The sequence below is a fragment of the Mercurialis annua genome, linkage group LG5, assembly GCF_937616625.2.
Source record: "Mercurialis annua linkage group LG5, ddMerAnnu1.2, whole genome shotgun sequence".
NCBI classification, from domain to species: domain Eukaryota; kingdom Viridiplantae; phylum Streptophyta; class Magnoliopsida; order Malpighiales; family Euphorbiaceae; genus Mercurialis; species Mercurialis annua.
The window spans coordinates 52504301-52522832 of record NC_065574.1 but is presented as its reverse complement, the minus strand read 5'-3'; the positions used below and the strand labels follow the sequence as shown (position 1 = coordinate 52522832).

The following is an 18532-nucleotide window of genomic DNA, read 5'->3' as shown; positions in this document are numbered from 1 at the left end:
AAAAGTTGAAAATATGATGCAATGAAAAAGGTCCTTTTAGAAGGGGTTGTTGGGTAGGCAGCCCTACATTTTATTGGCACTAATGTTATAATGGTGGAGGTGATAATGCTATATATTGTCACCATTCCATAAGTGCCCTACAACATGCCCTTTCAATTCCTTTTCTTCATGAAAAACAGTGACACCTGAACCTTCAATCTTTCTCTTTCACTCCTTCAATTCCATCCTTGCAAACTATATATAGAAACTGATAAGATTTCACTACAAGATTATCAACACAACAAGGATGCACGTGCTTCTCACGTTCCATCTACCGACATTTTTTTGTCCCACTGCCCTTAAGTTTAAGGGCATATTTTGACATCATATAATAATTCAACATGTGTAGGTTTTTTCCCTTTTCAATAATGCATTTATGTTAGAAAAAATTACCCTCTATACCTTACTTTTTGGAACTTCTACAAAAACTACTCTTTTTACCTCTAATCTACCAATAAATTACCACTAATCTACTAATAAACTACCAAAAAAGAGTTTTTGCAAAAATTTCAAAAGGTAAGGTATTTATAAAAAGAACCTTTTATGTTATTATTCATATTTTAACTAAAAAATGCCATTCCGTGACGATTCCTATATTAATTTGAAAATGAAGGTTGTTTTCGCCCCCTCTAACTTGGCATGAAAAATCAAAAATCAAAAAGAATTTAAGTTTGTAATTCCAACAAATAATTCACATATTATCAATTTTGAATCGATATCCGACGCAAGAGTTAATGGTAAAATATGTTGATTGACGGAAAAGCGACAAGTTATGAGTTTTTATCCAAAAACAAAAAACTTAAGATTTTTGATATTTTGTGCCAAGTTGGCACGGAGAAATAAACCTATTGTGCACTCTCACATTCTATATTGCATAAAAATGAAAAAACATTGAAACAGGAAAAGACGCTTCTACCTAGTGTATTCTAACACGTAATATATTGCATGAAAACATAAATGCTGAAACGAGAAAGGAAAACAATATTTTTCACAAGGATAGGTTAAAAATGTAAAGTTTCGGTGTTCCCGAAAGTTCTCGTTACTGCAACGTAAGACTTGAAAAGTTTTCATATAACACATCTCACAGAAAAGATAGAAACAGACTACTATGCGAACATTTTGCTACCGACTTAGCCTCAGGTTCAGACAATACTCTACCCCACAGGAGGACCAAGCTCAATCATTTGAAGAATAATGGCACCACCCCAAAAAAATACCCAGGGTAAAACCACCAAGCAAGTAAAGTCATTTTCCTAATAATTCAACCCCTGGATAGCTGTCTGTTTTCAAAACTTAGCTATTATAGAACCACACCATCACATGGCAACAAAAATCTACAACTTGCTATAAAAGGTCAAAAGAAGACACACAGGGCCATCATGTTCATACTACAATGGACTTCACGTTGTGATAAATCGACTACTAGGTAACCCTGAAAAAGAAAGACATCTTGTCCTAGTGATTATGCACTGTATGTATTCAATAACATAGAAACATGGAGCATCATCCTTCTAATTACAGTAATAAACTTATATATAACTTAAAGAAGCTAGGATTACGCAGTACTTGCTAGGGTCTGAAAGATATAAGCTAACATTACAAAAGTGGAAACAGCATCTTAACTGGTTAAATTGTTCAGTAATCCAAAGACCCGACAGAAGTAATACCGGTGCTCAAATTTCTCGAGTCTTGCCGACTTCCATAGTCATCGCAATTACCATTGGACAGCCTCTGAATAGGAACTGAGTTCAGAAGCTCTAACCCGCGTTTGCCCATTTGCTGCACTTCTTGTGGTGAAAGTATCTTAATACACCACACGCTGTTTACAAATTCCCTGGATGACAAGAATGATATGCGTCAGAAGCATAGATTTTCCACATTAAAGATTTTAGTCTTCTGAAATATTATTACCACAAATAATGATGCCTAAAAAGCAAATAACTGCAAGAATGAATTCGGGAAGTTGTAACTTACGGCCAAGGGTCATCACCAAGGAGAAGAACGTCATTCTCCCGGTCAACAAATACAAGCTGCCAGCCTGATCTCACAGGGTCCTCCAACTGGCCTTCAAGGCCAAACATGCGAGCAAGTTCGCTCCGCAATTCATTGTAGCTGCTGAATTTGGCAAGATCTAGCGACCTACCAAAACACCCTGACTTGTAGACCTGTGAATAATAAAAATATCAGCACCAAATGACAATGAACTGAATTTACGTGAACTTTAGATAAGAAAGACAGCAGAGATATTTGAAAACGACGGTTTCAAAAGAACACCGGTTCAAAGTCTGAAAAGGCAACTTACCTTAACAAAGGTTCTACTTTGTGGGTTCACTTGACCCACATTTTCTGGGGACTGCAGGAAACCTGATTCATCGATGCAACTAGGTGTCATTGTAGGATTAAGTGAAAAATCAGTGCCTGAAGTACTCATGTAATTTGAAGAAGAGAACGGTATAGTTGTAGAATCACTATCACTGCCAACTCCCCTGAGACTTGACATTCCATTCTGCAGTAGCAGAGACGACGGATCTATATTGACACCAAACAGAAGATGGCTTTGTGGATCTGCAACACCTTCTTGGTCGATCGAACATTCCCTGCCTGGGAAGGGTGGCAATGACATAGAATTTGGAGATATATTTGCCTGAGGGGGTCCTAACTGTTCTATTTGGGACAAAACACAATGTGGAGACATAAGAGGTTCAACAGCAGCTCGCTTTGATGGCCAGCCAGAAGAGGTCATCAACGGATTGGTTCTAGACAAACTGATCATGTGAGATGACTCATCCTGGGAGAAAGAACCCATGAGACTATGCATAGGGGAAACAACAGAGCTTGTCACAGGGTTCCCATTTGAGTCCGAAAAACTTTGCTGCTGACACATGGAAGAGATGGCTTGTAGCGGAGGTGACTGGGACTGAGAGGCTGAAGCAAATTGAGATATGGCCGAGGCAACATTTTGAGTCTGTTGCTGCTCAACCAGATGATGTTGTGGCATCGAATGCTGCTGCTGCTGCTGCTGTTGCTGCTGTTGTTGTTGACTATTAAGTGAGTGCTGGCGCTGCAATTGTTGCTGGATAAGGTGTGACTGTGTTTGAGCTTGAGCTTGAGCCTGAGCTTGAGCCTGAGCATGCGCTTGAGCCTGAGCCTGAGCCTGAGCATGCGCTTGAGCCTGAGCCTGAGCCTGAGCCTGAGCCTGAGCTTGAGCCTGAGCGTGAGCCTGAGCTTGAGCTTGTGCCTGAGCATGCGCATGAGCCTGATGCTGGTTCTCCTGAACACCTTGCTGAAGAAAAGCTTGCTGGGGCTGGGAATGCTGTAACATCTGTGGCTGCATTAAAGCAGCGCTCCTGCTTTGGAGATTCCCATGTTGCTGGAATTGCAGAAGAGATGTAGTTGGAGATTTGGAAGGATCTATAGCTCTCATCTCCTGAAGAGCAGCAGCAGCCATAGCTTGATACATATCAGTTTGCAAACCAAGCATAGAAGCATCAACCCTTGGCTGCATCCATGGTGTCATTCCCAATCCCTGAAAGTTCATAGATTGAATTCCACGATCTCCACCTCCTTGCATCCACATAAGGGGAGAATTCATTCCCAAATCATCCTCCTTGATTCCTGCAGTTAAAAATTTGTGAACAAGAGAGAAGGAACAGCAACAAAGAAATAAATTGTCCTTTATAACATTACCGTTACTGCCAAATTGCATATGGGAGAGATTACAAAATGAACAGGGCAGACCCTAAATCAAAACTCACAGATGTACCAGCGCATCTAAAACCCAAGCTTACCATTGAATGGAGGTAGCCCAGGTGGCCAAGGTCGTTTAAGCCTCAGAGGAAAAGGAGACGGATACATGGGGAATGTTGTCAGTGGTTCAATTTCCCATAGAGAAACTCTTGGTTGCCTCTCTCCAGCTGTGGATTCATCCCAGCCAACCTGCATTCATCAAATCAAACATTCGAAGATAGAAAATTACATTCTACCAAGCAACAAGTTATTCAACAATAAACAACACCATCTATTTCAACATACCTTAACTGAGCGCCAATGTGAGTTTGACCATTTAACAGGATCTAAGTCACTAATTCCAGTTATTGTACCCATGTAGCTGAATAACAAACAACTGTCAGATATTTACATCAAAACCACACGTACTTAGCTCTGGAACAAATTCATGACATAGAGATAAATAGTATAAAGAGGACAAAAGATTTCATTAGATGAGACAAGGATGGACTAAATCTAAGCAGAGAAGCAGCCAATAGTATAGTGCACTGGATATATAGAGACAGCGGCCGTCACGCAAACATATTTACTTGCATATGCCAACGGAGTAATCCAACAATCCCGTTTAGCCAACTTCAACAGCATTAGGTCTAAAAATCTAAGGTTTGCTTGTATATGATGAAAATACCGTAATTGCAGACAATGTGGAACCTCCGTTTAACAGTCTTGAGAGAGAGAACAGACTTAACAAATTGCAATAAAGTATATACTCAAGCCAGTTTTTCAAGAAAGTACAATTATAAGAAGAAAGAAAAAGAAAAACTAAAGGCTGGCAACATACCGGCGGACACTCGATTCTTCTGTTTCAAAAAGCATCCTAAAGCGCATGCCCACAGAAACCCTAGTATGATACACAGCTTTAACATACTTTGCCAGTGGTATGACGAATTCTGAAGGACTAGCCCTGAATAAGAGAAAATGAAATTGAAGGGTCTGCTCATAACTACAAAATTCCAAATTGTACAAACAAACACAATTAAGAAAAGAACCTTGGGTTAAAAAATATGGTGAAGCGACTATTTGTTGCAGCTGCATGAGCTGCAGCAGCGAGAAGTCCTAGGTGCATGCTGTCACTTGACAAGACCGACGAAGGCATCACAGTTTGAGGTCGATTGGCACGCCTTATGCCAAGCAATAACTGATTCTTTTCATTCCTGATGATCACATGCATACAGAGACATTAAACTCATGATAGAAACTAGGAAGACAATATTTTGCAGCTAGGTAAGATTTTTATTATGTGAAAGTACAAGTTACTCAGCGACTCAGCCCAGGACACCAAGTCTAGATGAGTTTCAGACCCAATAGTTCAATCAAAAAGTACATGCAGTTAAAAAGTAGATATGCTGACAATAATCAACTGGGAGATAACTAACAACTTACCAGATAAAAAGAACTGAATCCCCAGCAACAAGTCTTTTAGAGCTTACAAACACACTCCACCCTGTTGTCAGGAGATGCCTTTTAGGCTGACCTGAAAGCAGAATATACTACAACTGTCAGCATAATTAGGAATTCATATTGTTCTTAAGGCGGGAAATCTCTGGAGAAACCACAGTAATATCCACTATTAATTATATGTAAATAGCCACAACCCTAAATAAGCTGTAAAATAACCAACCATAAAAGATTATGATGTAGACTAATTAGAGTTAATTAAATCACTAACTTTGGACTTACTAGAGTTATTAGACTCAATAAAATGTTGAATTCTTTTAACTCAAGCAACCATAGAAAGTTGATACTTTATTGGCAAAGAATCAATGCAGCCAACTTTCAGATATGGTTGCTTGATTGAAAACAATATTAAAATTACAGGGAAAAAAAACACTCACCGCGAAAGATATGCCTGAATTTCCATTCATTATCATGCAGATCCCTAGCAATCAACTCTTGAGCTGGAGGTTGCTGGGAAAAATCCTGCGAGTGAGGATTCAATGTAAGATAGTTTCCAAATTTTTAGCCGTAAGTAAACTTTAAAACTGGTGGGAATATCCAACATTTAAATAGAAACTTTACCAAGGGAGGGAACACTTTCTCAGCTGCCCGTCGAGGGACTGAAAAGCCTCCATGAGTACTAGTGTCACTGGCTGTCAGAGTTTTGCAAAAGTAATTTGTTGGTTGCTTGCTGGGAGTACCCAATTCGGCAGGAAGGTAAGCATCTTTCTGCTCTTGCTGTACAAGATATCTCATTTAATTAGTAACACTGTTCATCTATATCAAAACACCAAAAACTAAAGACAATATGGCATACAGGACTTAAAGGTTGCAAGGTCATCTGGGCATACACTTCATCCGTCTCAACATCCGCCTGAAATAGACAAACTTGCTTAGCCATGAAAAATGAGCAAATGAAAATATAAAGAACAAGGGACTAGTAAACCAAACACATCTTATTCTTACATGCATTGTCACATTGTGTAGTTGGCAGATAAGTTGAGGAGGTAAGCTTGGATAATTAGGGATATGAGCATCGACCTCCTTGTTGGTTGATGCAGCAACCTACATAAAAACAACGATGATCTTGATTAGAAAGAGTTACCAACAATGTAACAAAATGTGATATAAATGGATCCTTTAACTAATTATAGAAATAAGGATGATACAAGTAAGACAAAACAGATTGACATTTTTCAATTGAATTTTTAACATGTTAATAAGCAACAGTTCAGATGAGGAGCTTGCAGATTAGCAGCCTGAGCTATACAATCCTCACAGATTGACTGATACTCTTATTTAATTGTAAGCTATAGCTTTAGACATGAGTAATTAAAGGTTGCTACATGTAAGCGAGCTCTATGATGACAGAACCAGGCTTTAATTGATACTTACTTGCTCGCTGTGACCCTGAGGGAAATAAACAACTCGGCTTCCAACAGCGGGAAGAGAAACAAGAGGACCAGCACATGCATGCCAAAGTTCAGAATTCAAAACCCTCTTCTCCCCTACAAAATGCAAAATCCATTCCTCTAGTTAAGTCAAGAAAAATTACAAAGCAAAAGGAGAAGAAGGAACATGGGGAACATATTTTAGCAGGATTCAACATATTAAACCTCTAACTGATCACTAGCAAACAATGCTGAAAAAGAAAAGGAAAAAAACAAAAATTTAAACATCTAAATCAAATGAGCTCTCTAGAGATGAAATTTACCAAAATTACAAAAAGAAAACACATATTAAAGAGCTTGAACTAAACAAAGAATTATATCTGCCAGCTATGCTTTTCTGCATCTTAATTTCTATATTCTATGCTTAAACAACAAATTATCCCCACAAACATGACAAGGAAAATATAAACAAAAATACATAGAAGATGACAAAAAGAAGAAGAAAAATAAGAAATTAAGCAAGCAAAAAACACAAACCTTCCTGAGTTTGAGGATTAAAACCACCAGAAGATAGCCTCATTATACCAAAAATTTACCTCCACCTTCAAATTCAAGTTCACAACCACAGCCAAAAGATCCAAAAAACCACCACTAACCAAACCAATGAAACCCCAGATTAAACCAACCACCAAACCCCTCAACAATCACCCTCTCCACCTCCTTCTCCCCACCCAATAATACCATACCTTCAACCCTTCTCTTCACCCCTCCCCCCAATTCAAAGCTTCAAACTTTAATGCTCAATACAAACCATCAAACAAACCCAAAACTCAAATAATCTTCTCCAATGCTAAACTCCATTCTTTTTCACAACCCAGCTTCTTAAATCATCAACCAAATCCAGAATTGCTCCAAATCACCCACATAAGTAGCTACACAAAACCCCAAAAGTTCACTAATTTAACGAAAAAAAAACTCCTCTTCTACAAACTTCAACACTACAGAACAGCAATAGATCTATTCGAACAAACCCAGATCTTATTTTGCAACAAGAACAAAGCCCAAAACAGTAGAGCTACAACAAAGTTCAAAACTTGAAGAGCACAAGCATTTATCAGACAGAACTAAGTTGAAGCCAAACTGAACATGCAATAATAGTATTATTAAGATCTTATATTAAGGTTTTGGGCAGTTGTTTGTAGTAATGGAAACAGTTGAACTGATGTGTGCTAAACTTGCTGCTCAGACTGCTGCTTTAACCCTTTTTTCTCTGTTTTTTTTTAATGGCTCAATCAATGAATAAACCCAACCGCCATTATTTTCCACTCTCTTTTTTATATGAAAGACAGAGACCCCATTTTGCAAAGAGAGAGTGTATTTGTGTTTGTGTTTGTGTGTGGCTGTGTCAGATTTTTATTACAAAATGAAAGAGAGAGTCTTTTTCTTTTCTTACATTTTATTTGGTCTAAATTTTCTTACTTTTTACTACGACTTTTCGTGTTCATTTCAGACATTTTTGTCAATTTTCTGTTTTACCCTCGGAATTTTCGGGATTTACTCTGATATCCTGAACTAGACGTCGCAATTGGGTCGGGTTGGGAGTTTGGGTCATTATTGAGTTCGGATCATTTCATTTTAACAGAGGTGGAACTATCCTAAATCAGTTGTTAACGGGAGTAGCCGACATTAATTAGTACTAAATTCTTTTTTTAACCAGACAAATCACGATCTGGAAAACAGTCGGGGTTGGAACTCCCGACCTCACGCACTATAAAGGCCTAGCCATTAGACCAAGTCTTCATGTGCTTCGGATAATTTTATGATATCTCGTAATAGACATTTTATTTAAATCCTATATTTATCAAATAATAAAACTAATTCAGGTAAATTGTTCGTAGTGCTGTAGACAAACCGAGCTGTTTGCGAGCAGTTCGGTGTTCGGCTCGATAAAAGCTCAGTTCGTGTTCTTTCGCATTCTAACTCGGACTTTATTTTATGTTCGTTAATATAAACGAACTGAACATGAACATAGTGGTGTTCGGTTCGTTTACGTTCATGAATAGCTCGATTAATAGTTTGTGAATGAGCTCGAATAAGAGTTCGTGAATAAGTTCGTGAACGAGCTGGTATATAGTTTGCAAATAAGCTCGTTTAACTATTCGATTAGATGTTCGCGAACTAACACGTATTTAAATTACTTTATAAAATTATCTTAAATAATCCTAAAAATTAAATAGAGTAAACAAAACTACGTAGTTGCAATATATTTTAGTATATATTTGGAAAAATCATTTTTAGATATTGTTTTTATAATTTTTTCATGTCATAATTGTGCTTGTCCGTTTAATTAACGGTTACGCAAGCTGAGCTCATGTTCGTTCGTTTAGCCGCTAAACAAACAGTCTTGCGAACGAGCTCGTTTAGTACTTATCGACGAGTTCGTTCGCGAACTAGTTCGTGAACTAGCTCGTTTAGCACTTATTGAACTCGTTCGCGAGCTTGTTCGTTTAGCGGCTAAACGAACGGACACGAGCTGAACATGAACACTATACAAATATAAATGAATCAAATATGAACACTTCGTTTAAAAGCTCGACTAAACATGAATCGAACATGAACACCTTGTTCGCTGAACGAGTCAAACATGAATACTTCAAAATTCGGCTCGGCTCGGCTCGGTTCGTTTACGCCCCTACTTGTTCGATAGGATTAACCTATCTTCTGGTCCTTGACTTTTTAGCTGGTCTTATTTTTTTTTAAAATTTTATATTTTTTTGTTTGTTTGATCCTTAATTTTTTATTTGATCTTAATCCATGAACGAACTTTAGTTTTTTACTTCCTCAAATTATCAAACGCATGGAAGTTCATAGACCAAAAAATGTAAAGGTTTCGGACCATATAATGTAAAATTCAAACACCAAATAAAGATCAAATGAAGATAGATATACTGAATAATGTAAACTTTGGGGATCAAATTAGATCAAATAGAAAATTAGGATCAAATAAATCAAAAATATAAAATTAAAAGACCTTAAAATGAATTATTCTTATGATGTATGTTATGTTAAATTAGCTTAAATTGGCTGCGCTGAAACTCGAAATCCAAATCTCAATTTTAACCATTTGAACTAGGCCTTACTGGCCCTGGCATATATTAAATATGCATCAAATTTAAAAATAAAAATAACATTCATTAATGATTAATATATATTTTATCTATATGTATTCGAAAGTATAATTTTAAAAATTAAACTCATACTAACTATCTATAATCTCTTATTGAATAACTCATTTATTTACCATTTCAATATAATTTTTTTAATTGTGATTCAAAACGATCTTAAAATGTAGTATCTAATAGTATCAGATATTGTTATTAGAGTTATAATCAATTTAATTAATTAAAATTAGTTTAATAAATGATATTTTTGGAATTAAATTTATAATTTGGAACACCTACAATGAAAATAAATCTATTAATTATGAACGGAAGAAGTACCAAACATTAAATAAAATCATATTATTTAACTACATTAATATATACATATATGTGTGCGCGCGCGCGCGTGTGTTTGCGTGTGTATTATTTACTTATGAAGTTAAAAATATGCATATAAAATTTATATTAATTGGGGACACCCAAAATATAATGAATCTATCAATTATAAAAAGATAAAATAGTAAATTATGAACATTTAATAAATATTCATTATTTACTTGTGAATTTTTGAATACACATATAAAATCTACATCAATTTTGAATTTAAAAAATGTTCTCTCAAATTTATTGTTTGATTATTTTTATTTAAAATTACATAAAAAAAATATGATTAGTATTTTGAATTTAAATTTAATATATTAGTAGTTTGAATTAAATTAAAATATGTGTTGTAAATATTAAAAAACTACAATTAACTCAATCGCTCATTATTTGAAACTTTTAGTTAATATAATTATGTCTTATTTGTACTCAAAAAATTAGGTTATTTGAATTAAATATTTTTAAAATTAATTTAATTTATAAACAGAGTTGAATGAATAATTTTTATTTAAACAGGAAAGAAGATAAATTTTAAAAATATTTGCATGGAATGATTGAGTTGTGTACATGAGAGTATGGTTGCAAGTTGATTGTCATTACTTTGATATGGGCCAACATAAGTCCCACAACTAGTACAATTATAAGCAAACCCTACTTCTATTAATACTTACATGCATGAATGTTTTCTTTCTTTTACTTTTTCTTATTTCTCTATTTATTTTTAGCTTACATTTTTATTCTTTTATGAAAAAGGATAACATATAATATTTCAGTGACTTTTTATTAAAATTTAATTGAGGGAATTTATCAGTAAAATTCTTGTAAATAATCTCAAAATTTTGAGTAAAATAACTGAGAAATGTGAATGATATAAAAAGGAATTATAGGTGACCATATATTAATACTCATTGATTGATTAATTAATTAAAAGTTAAAATTTAAGATCTACTAAGTGTGTGTTTTTTATTTTATCATTTTATATAATAGATAAAATAGTTAGGGCTGTGTAATATCAAACCAAGATTGTTTGATCAATTTGAACAAATAAATTTAGTTCCATTTAGGTTGAAATTACAGAATGTGTTGATTCGAATCGATTTGATTTGATTTAATTTGATTTTAATAATTATCATTTTTAATTTAATTTTAGAGCAAACTGATTAAAAATTAAATCAAATGGAAAAATCAAACTAAATTAATTGGTTAGATTTTATTCAATTTAAATTGGAATGAACCCTATACCACGTAGTGGAATTTTTTAAAAAAAGTTATTGTAATTATAATATTGTAAATTATTGTAAATTATTAAATATATATATATATATATATATATAATATAAATTTTCAGTATTTTATAGATATTATCAATTAATATATATATATAAGAATTAACATCGACCTAACATAATTGTAGATGCACCGCACCTACTAATGAATTTACTGGCAAAAATTTAAACCAAAAAGAATAGCATTATTCTCTATTTTTGACTTAAAGCATTAAAATGAGTATACGTGAAGAAGTAATAGACCAGTTATAGTATAATTCTGGATAACACATAATTCTTGCAGTATTGATTCGAGCTTGCAATTTATTATAATTCTTATTAAGAGAAATAAACAAAAATAATAATTATGAGAGCTAATCTTTGCAAAACTGACCAAGCTTTCCCTTTCTTAATTTTCATTTTTTATTAATAATTCTTAAGACATGATCTCTAGTGATGATGTTGTTAGTTTTAATGATGATTGTGTATTAATAAACAGCTCCAAATCATTATTATAGCATCAATTTGGATTTTGTTTCTTTGTCAAGGTACATGACGGATTTTTGGACTGGTCTGAACTATAAAATAATATTTTAAATTTTTTTATATCCAGACCAATTTTCATTCGAGCTGGATGGATCCTTAACATGAAGTAGAATTTGAATTTTAAATTTTAAACACTAAATATATAAGTACAATTTCAATTCATGGGAATGTGCCTAACCAATTCATTTGCACTTTGGATATTTATACTTTCTAATTTCTATCTTGAATAATCTCATTTTGTATCTCAAGATTCCATCGCCTCAATGCTAAGCATCTTTATTGTATTATTCAATTTGCTTCACTTAACTAATACTAACTCACTTGGTTGGGGATAAATTTACTAAAGAAGTGTAACTTTCCGGAAAATAACATATTTTTCACTTGATTCACTTTTACCAATCTACTTCCTAAAAAGTTAAAGGGTTAACTTCTCTTTAACTAGGGAAATGACTTCTAGTAAAATTTAAATTAGTTCATCTTCCCTAGTTAAATTAATTAAAATACTATTATATCTTTACATTTAATAAGCCAATTTAGTTATTAAGAATAATATTATCTTTAAATTTTAATTAATTAAAAATAAAATGTAATTTCCCTGAAAGTTATTAAGTAAACCAAGCAATGAAAATATTAATTTCCTCCACATTAACTTCCTCAGTAATTAACTTCCCGGGGAAGTATACTTCCCAGGAATTGTATATTTTTGAACCAAGTGAGGCCTAAAATTATTCATAGTTTATAAGAACAATTGATCATAATTTTGTGAAGTTACACATCGGAATTTAACACAAAATAATGACAATAATTAGTAGATAATCAAACGAATATAAAATATGTGCAGTTGGTGAGTTGAGAACTGTCCATAAGTGAAGGAATGAGTCTAACCGGAATTCCATTTTCGATTTCTTGTAGGTCGGTCATGTGCTCCATCTAGAGTTCGATCTCCTATTCGGTTTTTGTGGTTTTCAATTTCTTTGTTCAAAACTGGATCACTATAAATAGTTTATTCAATTCCAACAATAAAAATAATTCAAATAATATTAATTACTGATAAATCACCAAAACAGGATCCGATCTGCTCAACATGCACAAACCGCAAACAGAGGTCATATGGAACTTCCGATGGGGGTCACCGGACGTTCGCTCTGACGCTCTTATATGTTTCAGTAGAGAAAGAAGAAGAAGAGAAAGAAAGCAGATGACTTAGTGAGAGAGAAAAAAAAGAATTACTTAGAGTTTGCACCTTAAACCTCCTTTTATAGTTAGAGTTTTGGTGTAAACCTTGCCTCGCTGGCAGGCTCTCCTTCTTGTGGTCCCAGTATTCTGTTATGTCCATGTGGCAAAAATCCCCCGCATTGGCCGCAGTTTGTTAGGTGTGTCAGGTGTAGGGAACATTTCTCACGCACCTGTCATAGGATCTTCAGTGGTCCCAGTATCAGTTACAAGTGAGTATGGATCATTGTCAAGTCTCGGAGCTCGTCTTTCCGATCTGGCTTGGCCGAGCTTCTATATTTCTGGTTGCGAAATTCGGATAGAGTCTCAGACCGATGTTGTCTAGTGTATACATCCGAGATGATACTTCGACTTCTTTGATCTGGTAACCCCCCGGGTCACGCGGTCTATGAATCTAGAGTGGTCGGGTTCGACCTATGAAGGTCGTCCACGTTATGTCTTTCTGAGTTCCCGTGTCTGGTCGGAGTGTTCTTTACTTGTTATAGCTCGGCGTCTATCTTTGGTACCGGGTCAGTAAAAATACTTGACTTAGCGATATTCGTTCTTGGCGAGGTTGCTTCGCCCCTATTAACTATACTACTACGTTATCAGTTACAATTATTATTCTTTATATATGTTCAAAACTCTAAAAGCATATAGCAATATGTATTTATAGAAAATGATAGAAAAAAGTGTCCAACTAAAGAAAACATCACCACGGGCTGCGCTATAACGCTGCTTGTGAGTTTCGGACAAGTTTTTCAAACTCGGATTTCATAATTTCGACTTGCTTTAATCTTATTTCTAATCTTATTGTGACTCGAACTTCATGCTTATTAAATCTAGTTTGACGTTTTTACAATTTGAAGTAGTTCATCTCATGCATCATAGACAAATACTGGAATAACAACTTCACTTCTACACTTTTCACCCTAACCGGACTAATACTTTTAAAAAATTCTAAACAGGTTAAAAAACGTCATAAATTTATCAATTGAAAGTGACACTAAAAGTAAATAGTCAATTTATCATCCAACAGACAACTATAAAATTGTTGGCCATTTATTTTTTTATTTAATTTGTCCTTTTATGTATGAAAATTATGAAAGTATGGCTCAAAAATTGTTAAGTAATTAACAATTCTCACTTTAAAAATAATAAAAATCTCATATACTTTCAAATTTGTATTCATTTTTTTTTCAAGTTCTTCTATTCAATAGACCTACGTATTCATAATGTTTATTCGATCTCACTCAAAATTTGATGATATGGCACATTTTGCCAACATGTCAAGTTAGTTGGACATTTAAATTCAGTTTCACGCATGTCTCACGATGATTATATTGCATGTTCTTTTTCTTTTCAAAAAAGGATCCGGGCATTCAAAATAAATTACATACAAAGACTAAATAAAGACAAAAATTTAGGAAAAAAAACAAAATTTAAAAATTTATAACCTTAAAGATGGGTGTGGCCTAAAACTTTGGGACGGAGTCTATCTCCAACAAGAAACTTACACTATTCGAGTGGATATTAATATGAATATGAAAAATTTAAAAATGTTGTCTTATAGACTTATAGTTGAGATCTGTTTAGTAAATCTCATGAATTAAGGATGAACTTAGCCTTTTTGTTATCATAATATGCCTTCTTCATACTAATCATGATTGATAATACTGTCCTATAAATTTATGCATCTAAATGATCCTCTAGATTCACACGGTATCATGGAATGATACAAATCTTAAATAAAAATCTAAAATGCATTATAACACATTTGTTCACTATCTTTTACTCGACAACATTCACTTTTCATTTCAAGCTATAGTCTCATTCATGTTCATAAAATGGAAAACCTAGGTATGCACTATTTCTCCTAAGGAAAAATACAATTTAGTACTTGGTAGTTTCTTGATGTTTACTTAGACTATATTTACTTTATTTTCTACCAATAATATATTATTTGCTTAATTTAATTATCAAAGTATAGAATCAAACTCTTAAACACTATTTGTTGTTGCTTATGCAAAAGTTTAATTAGTGCATTTAGCAACGATAGTCCTGTTGAGTGCCTTGAAACAAAAAGATCATCTGATACATTAAAAATGACTATTTACATAGTTTATTGCATCATTAGAATTGATAAGTGAAAAACAAAAATATCATTTGATTTATGGATCTATAATATAAACCACCCAAATGCTAATTGGTAGGCCAAAGGCAATTTCTGATAAAATCTTGAAAATGATCTAAGTTGATGCGATTTTGTATAATTACTTAACAGTTGCGCACCTAGCCTACGCGGTTACGTACTACCGAAAATCAAATTGAATCGAGTAAAAAGTATTTATGTTATTTATTTATTATAAATATGTTACTTCATTCTAATTTTCAGTTTTTAAAAGTAATAAACCAAAGAATAAATTGCAATTTATTGAAATACAATATTAAATTTTTATGTGTTAAAATAGTTAAATGTGTGACGTATTGTTATTTAGCTTAAATTTTGATATCCAATATTAATATCTCTTTAAATTTTTCACAGCCCTAGCATGTTAAAAATTATAGTAGGGTAAGATATGTAATAATAGGTATTGATAATTACAGTAGGGTAACATATGTAATAAACTTTTATTTTGTGAACAAAATCAATTTAAAAATTTACTATTAGATATTATTCGATTATGACTATACCATATTTTATTTTCTTGTGTTAGGTCCACCCAATCCATGCAATATAATGTACTATATAGAAAATTGAAGTAGCAAGGGTCCATCTTATTTAATTCCAAGAAGGATCACATCCTTTCATAGGGCCATCTATTTTAATGTAGCATTTTCATAATTAATTGTACTTTCTACATGCTAGAATTAATGTTTTAGACTATTCTATTATGTTCTCATCTAAAGTAACATTTTCATATTTTTTAATAATCTTTCAGAGATATTAATTAGTGCTTATTGAGAATTAAAATATTAATTATTTGTTCTTGTCTGTGGGGAGAGTTGTTTGTATTTTTAGCTGAAAATGGCATTACATATATATGCCTTAGTTTTCATTTGAACTTTTTATGGTCCTGCTTGAAAATGCATAAGGACATTCTCTGCAGTATGAAGTTTGTACTGTTGCATTCAATTCATATTTAAAAGAACATTCAATGGTTAATATTGGAAGTATGTCTACAATTCTAACCGGTTTAATGTAGGTTTAGTGCAAGTTTATGTTGCGAAGTTCGTTTCGAAAACTAATAGCCCCGAAACTCAACACGAGGAGCACAACACTCGTGATGCGGACTTTTGAAAGGGTGAAAAATGACATTCACCTTTGATTACGGACAATAATATTTAAGAAACGATCACGACCATGGTGGAAGCCGTAGCCCGTGATAATGTGTGATGATATTTTTTTTGCCATTACAATCTCTATAAATACTCTTGTTATGTGCATTTAGAGTTTTAAGAGTGCATAAAGCAAAATTAGATGATTAGGGTTTTAGATATTTAAGTGATCTCAAATTATTCTCCTGTATCTATATTTGATAGTAGTATTATTTATTCTTTTGTCTATGGACGTATATAAATGCCGAACTACGTAAATTTTGTATTTTTTGTATTTTCTTATTTTTATGCTTGCTTATTGTTTCTCAATTGATTTCTGTTAAATGTTGCAGTGCCTAATTTCACAAAATTAAATATAATACATAAATAAAATCAGTATTAGTTATGTATATAAAGAATATAATTTACTAGCTCTATGAAAATGTGAAAAAGTAAAAATTTAAATTCGAGATTCAATATAGACCACATTCTTGTTAATTTAGAATCCATAGATTAATAAAACACCTATTTATAAAGAAAATATTATTCATTATCTTTTTTAAATAAAATCTGTATAAATATAAAATTACATATAAAAGTTGATAAAATAAAAAAATAAAAATGGATAAATTTATATTTTAAATTTTATACTGATACTATTATTTAAAAAATTATATTTATAAAATGGATAATTGACTATCATATGATAAGTGCAGTTCCACAACCAGGCATATAAATGGGTAAACTAATTTTCTTTCTTAACTGAAGGTAAATAAATATAAACAATAAAACATGAGGGGGCAAAAATGTGAAAACTAAAATTCTCAAGGGCAGAATAGCAAAAAAGAGAAGAAAACTAAGCAAATGACATCACCGAATCTTGTGATCCTACGGATGAAATGAAATACAGATATTATCGAACAACAAAAAACAGAAGAAAACGAGAGAAAGAATCGTGACCGTTCGATGATGGGGGCCCAAAAGCCAAAACTGATAGGACTTGACGTGAGCCTACTGTTCACCTTTTCATTGGTCACTTTCATATTGTACGGTGGAGAAACGGCCACACGCAATAAATTACCCACTCTATTTTAGCAGTCGGTGGCATAAATGTAAATCTTCAAGTTGAAAGTGAAAATGTGACCTTATAATAAAAGTGGATAATGTGTCACCATCTTTTTTTTTTCTTTAATGATTTTTTTTGTTATTATATAGTAGCAAATATTGTTTAGAAATAATAGTAATTATTTTCTTAAAATTTTTAAATTTTAATTTATTCTTTTTAGACTATTAAGCTCATGACATTAGCTAATTAGTTTCTTAAATAAATAGGCGAATCTAACTTAGTTAAATCCAGTGTTTTAAAAACCGAACCGGTGGCCGAACCGGTGAGGCCACCGGTTTCCGGTTCAACCGGTTGAACCGGTTTAATGACCGGTTCAACCGGTTTGATAAATTTAAAAAAATTCTGATTCACCGGTTTTTTACCGGTTCAATCCGGTCCGATCCGGTTCAACATCCGGTTTTTTACCGGTTCAATCCGGTTCAACCGGTCCAACCCGGTCCAATCAAAAGATCCGATTTTTTGCAGTTTCAGACCGGACCACTGGCCGGTTCGCGGTTCAACCAGTCCGACCGGCCGGTCCGGTCCGGTTTTTAAAACACTGGTTAAATCTTTAATTTTTTTGTATTATAAACAAGTTGACCGATTTATGATTTGAAACAATATAAACTCAATCCAACCAAGGTTAACTTCAAATCAATTCTGTGTAAACAAATCGTATCAAAAATTACTGTCCCTACTTTCAACTTAAAATAAGATAGATTCCAATAATAAGATTAATATCTATTTTTAGAATTCATGTGAACTTTTATCCAACATTAATAATGTTCTATATACAGAAGGGGGAAAAACTTCCCCTGGGTTGAGAATTCGCAATATCCCATGTGTAGTAGATATTCTTGCTCATTTAATAAAGAGCAAAGGATAAATATG

General features: G+C 33.2%; 1 protein-coding gene across 1 annotated transcript; it reads right to left on the bottom strand.

Moving 5' to 3' along the window:
- Positions 1–1360: 1360 nt before the first annotated feature.
- LOC126679921 (auxin response factor 6) lies at positions 1361–8075 on the bottom strand. The gene is made up of 14 exons (XM_050374945.2): positions 7191–8075; positions 6658–6770; positions 6229–6327; positions 6080–6136; positions 5845–6000; positions 5661–5745; positions 5209–5299; positions 4815–4979; positions 4607–4729; positions 4072–4147; positions 3828–3975; positions 2342–3654; positions 2014–2204; positions 1361–1873 (listed from the first exon to the last, which is right to left on the bottom strand). Exons 1-14 carry the CDS (start codon positions 7231–7233, stop codon positions 1675–1677), a joined length of 2859 nt encoding a protein of 952 aa, XP_050230902.1. The 5' UTR covers positions 7234–8075; the 3' UTR covers positions 1361–1674.
- Between the last annotated feature and the right edge of the window lie 10457 nt (positions 8076–18532).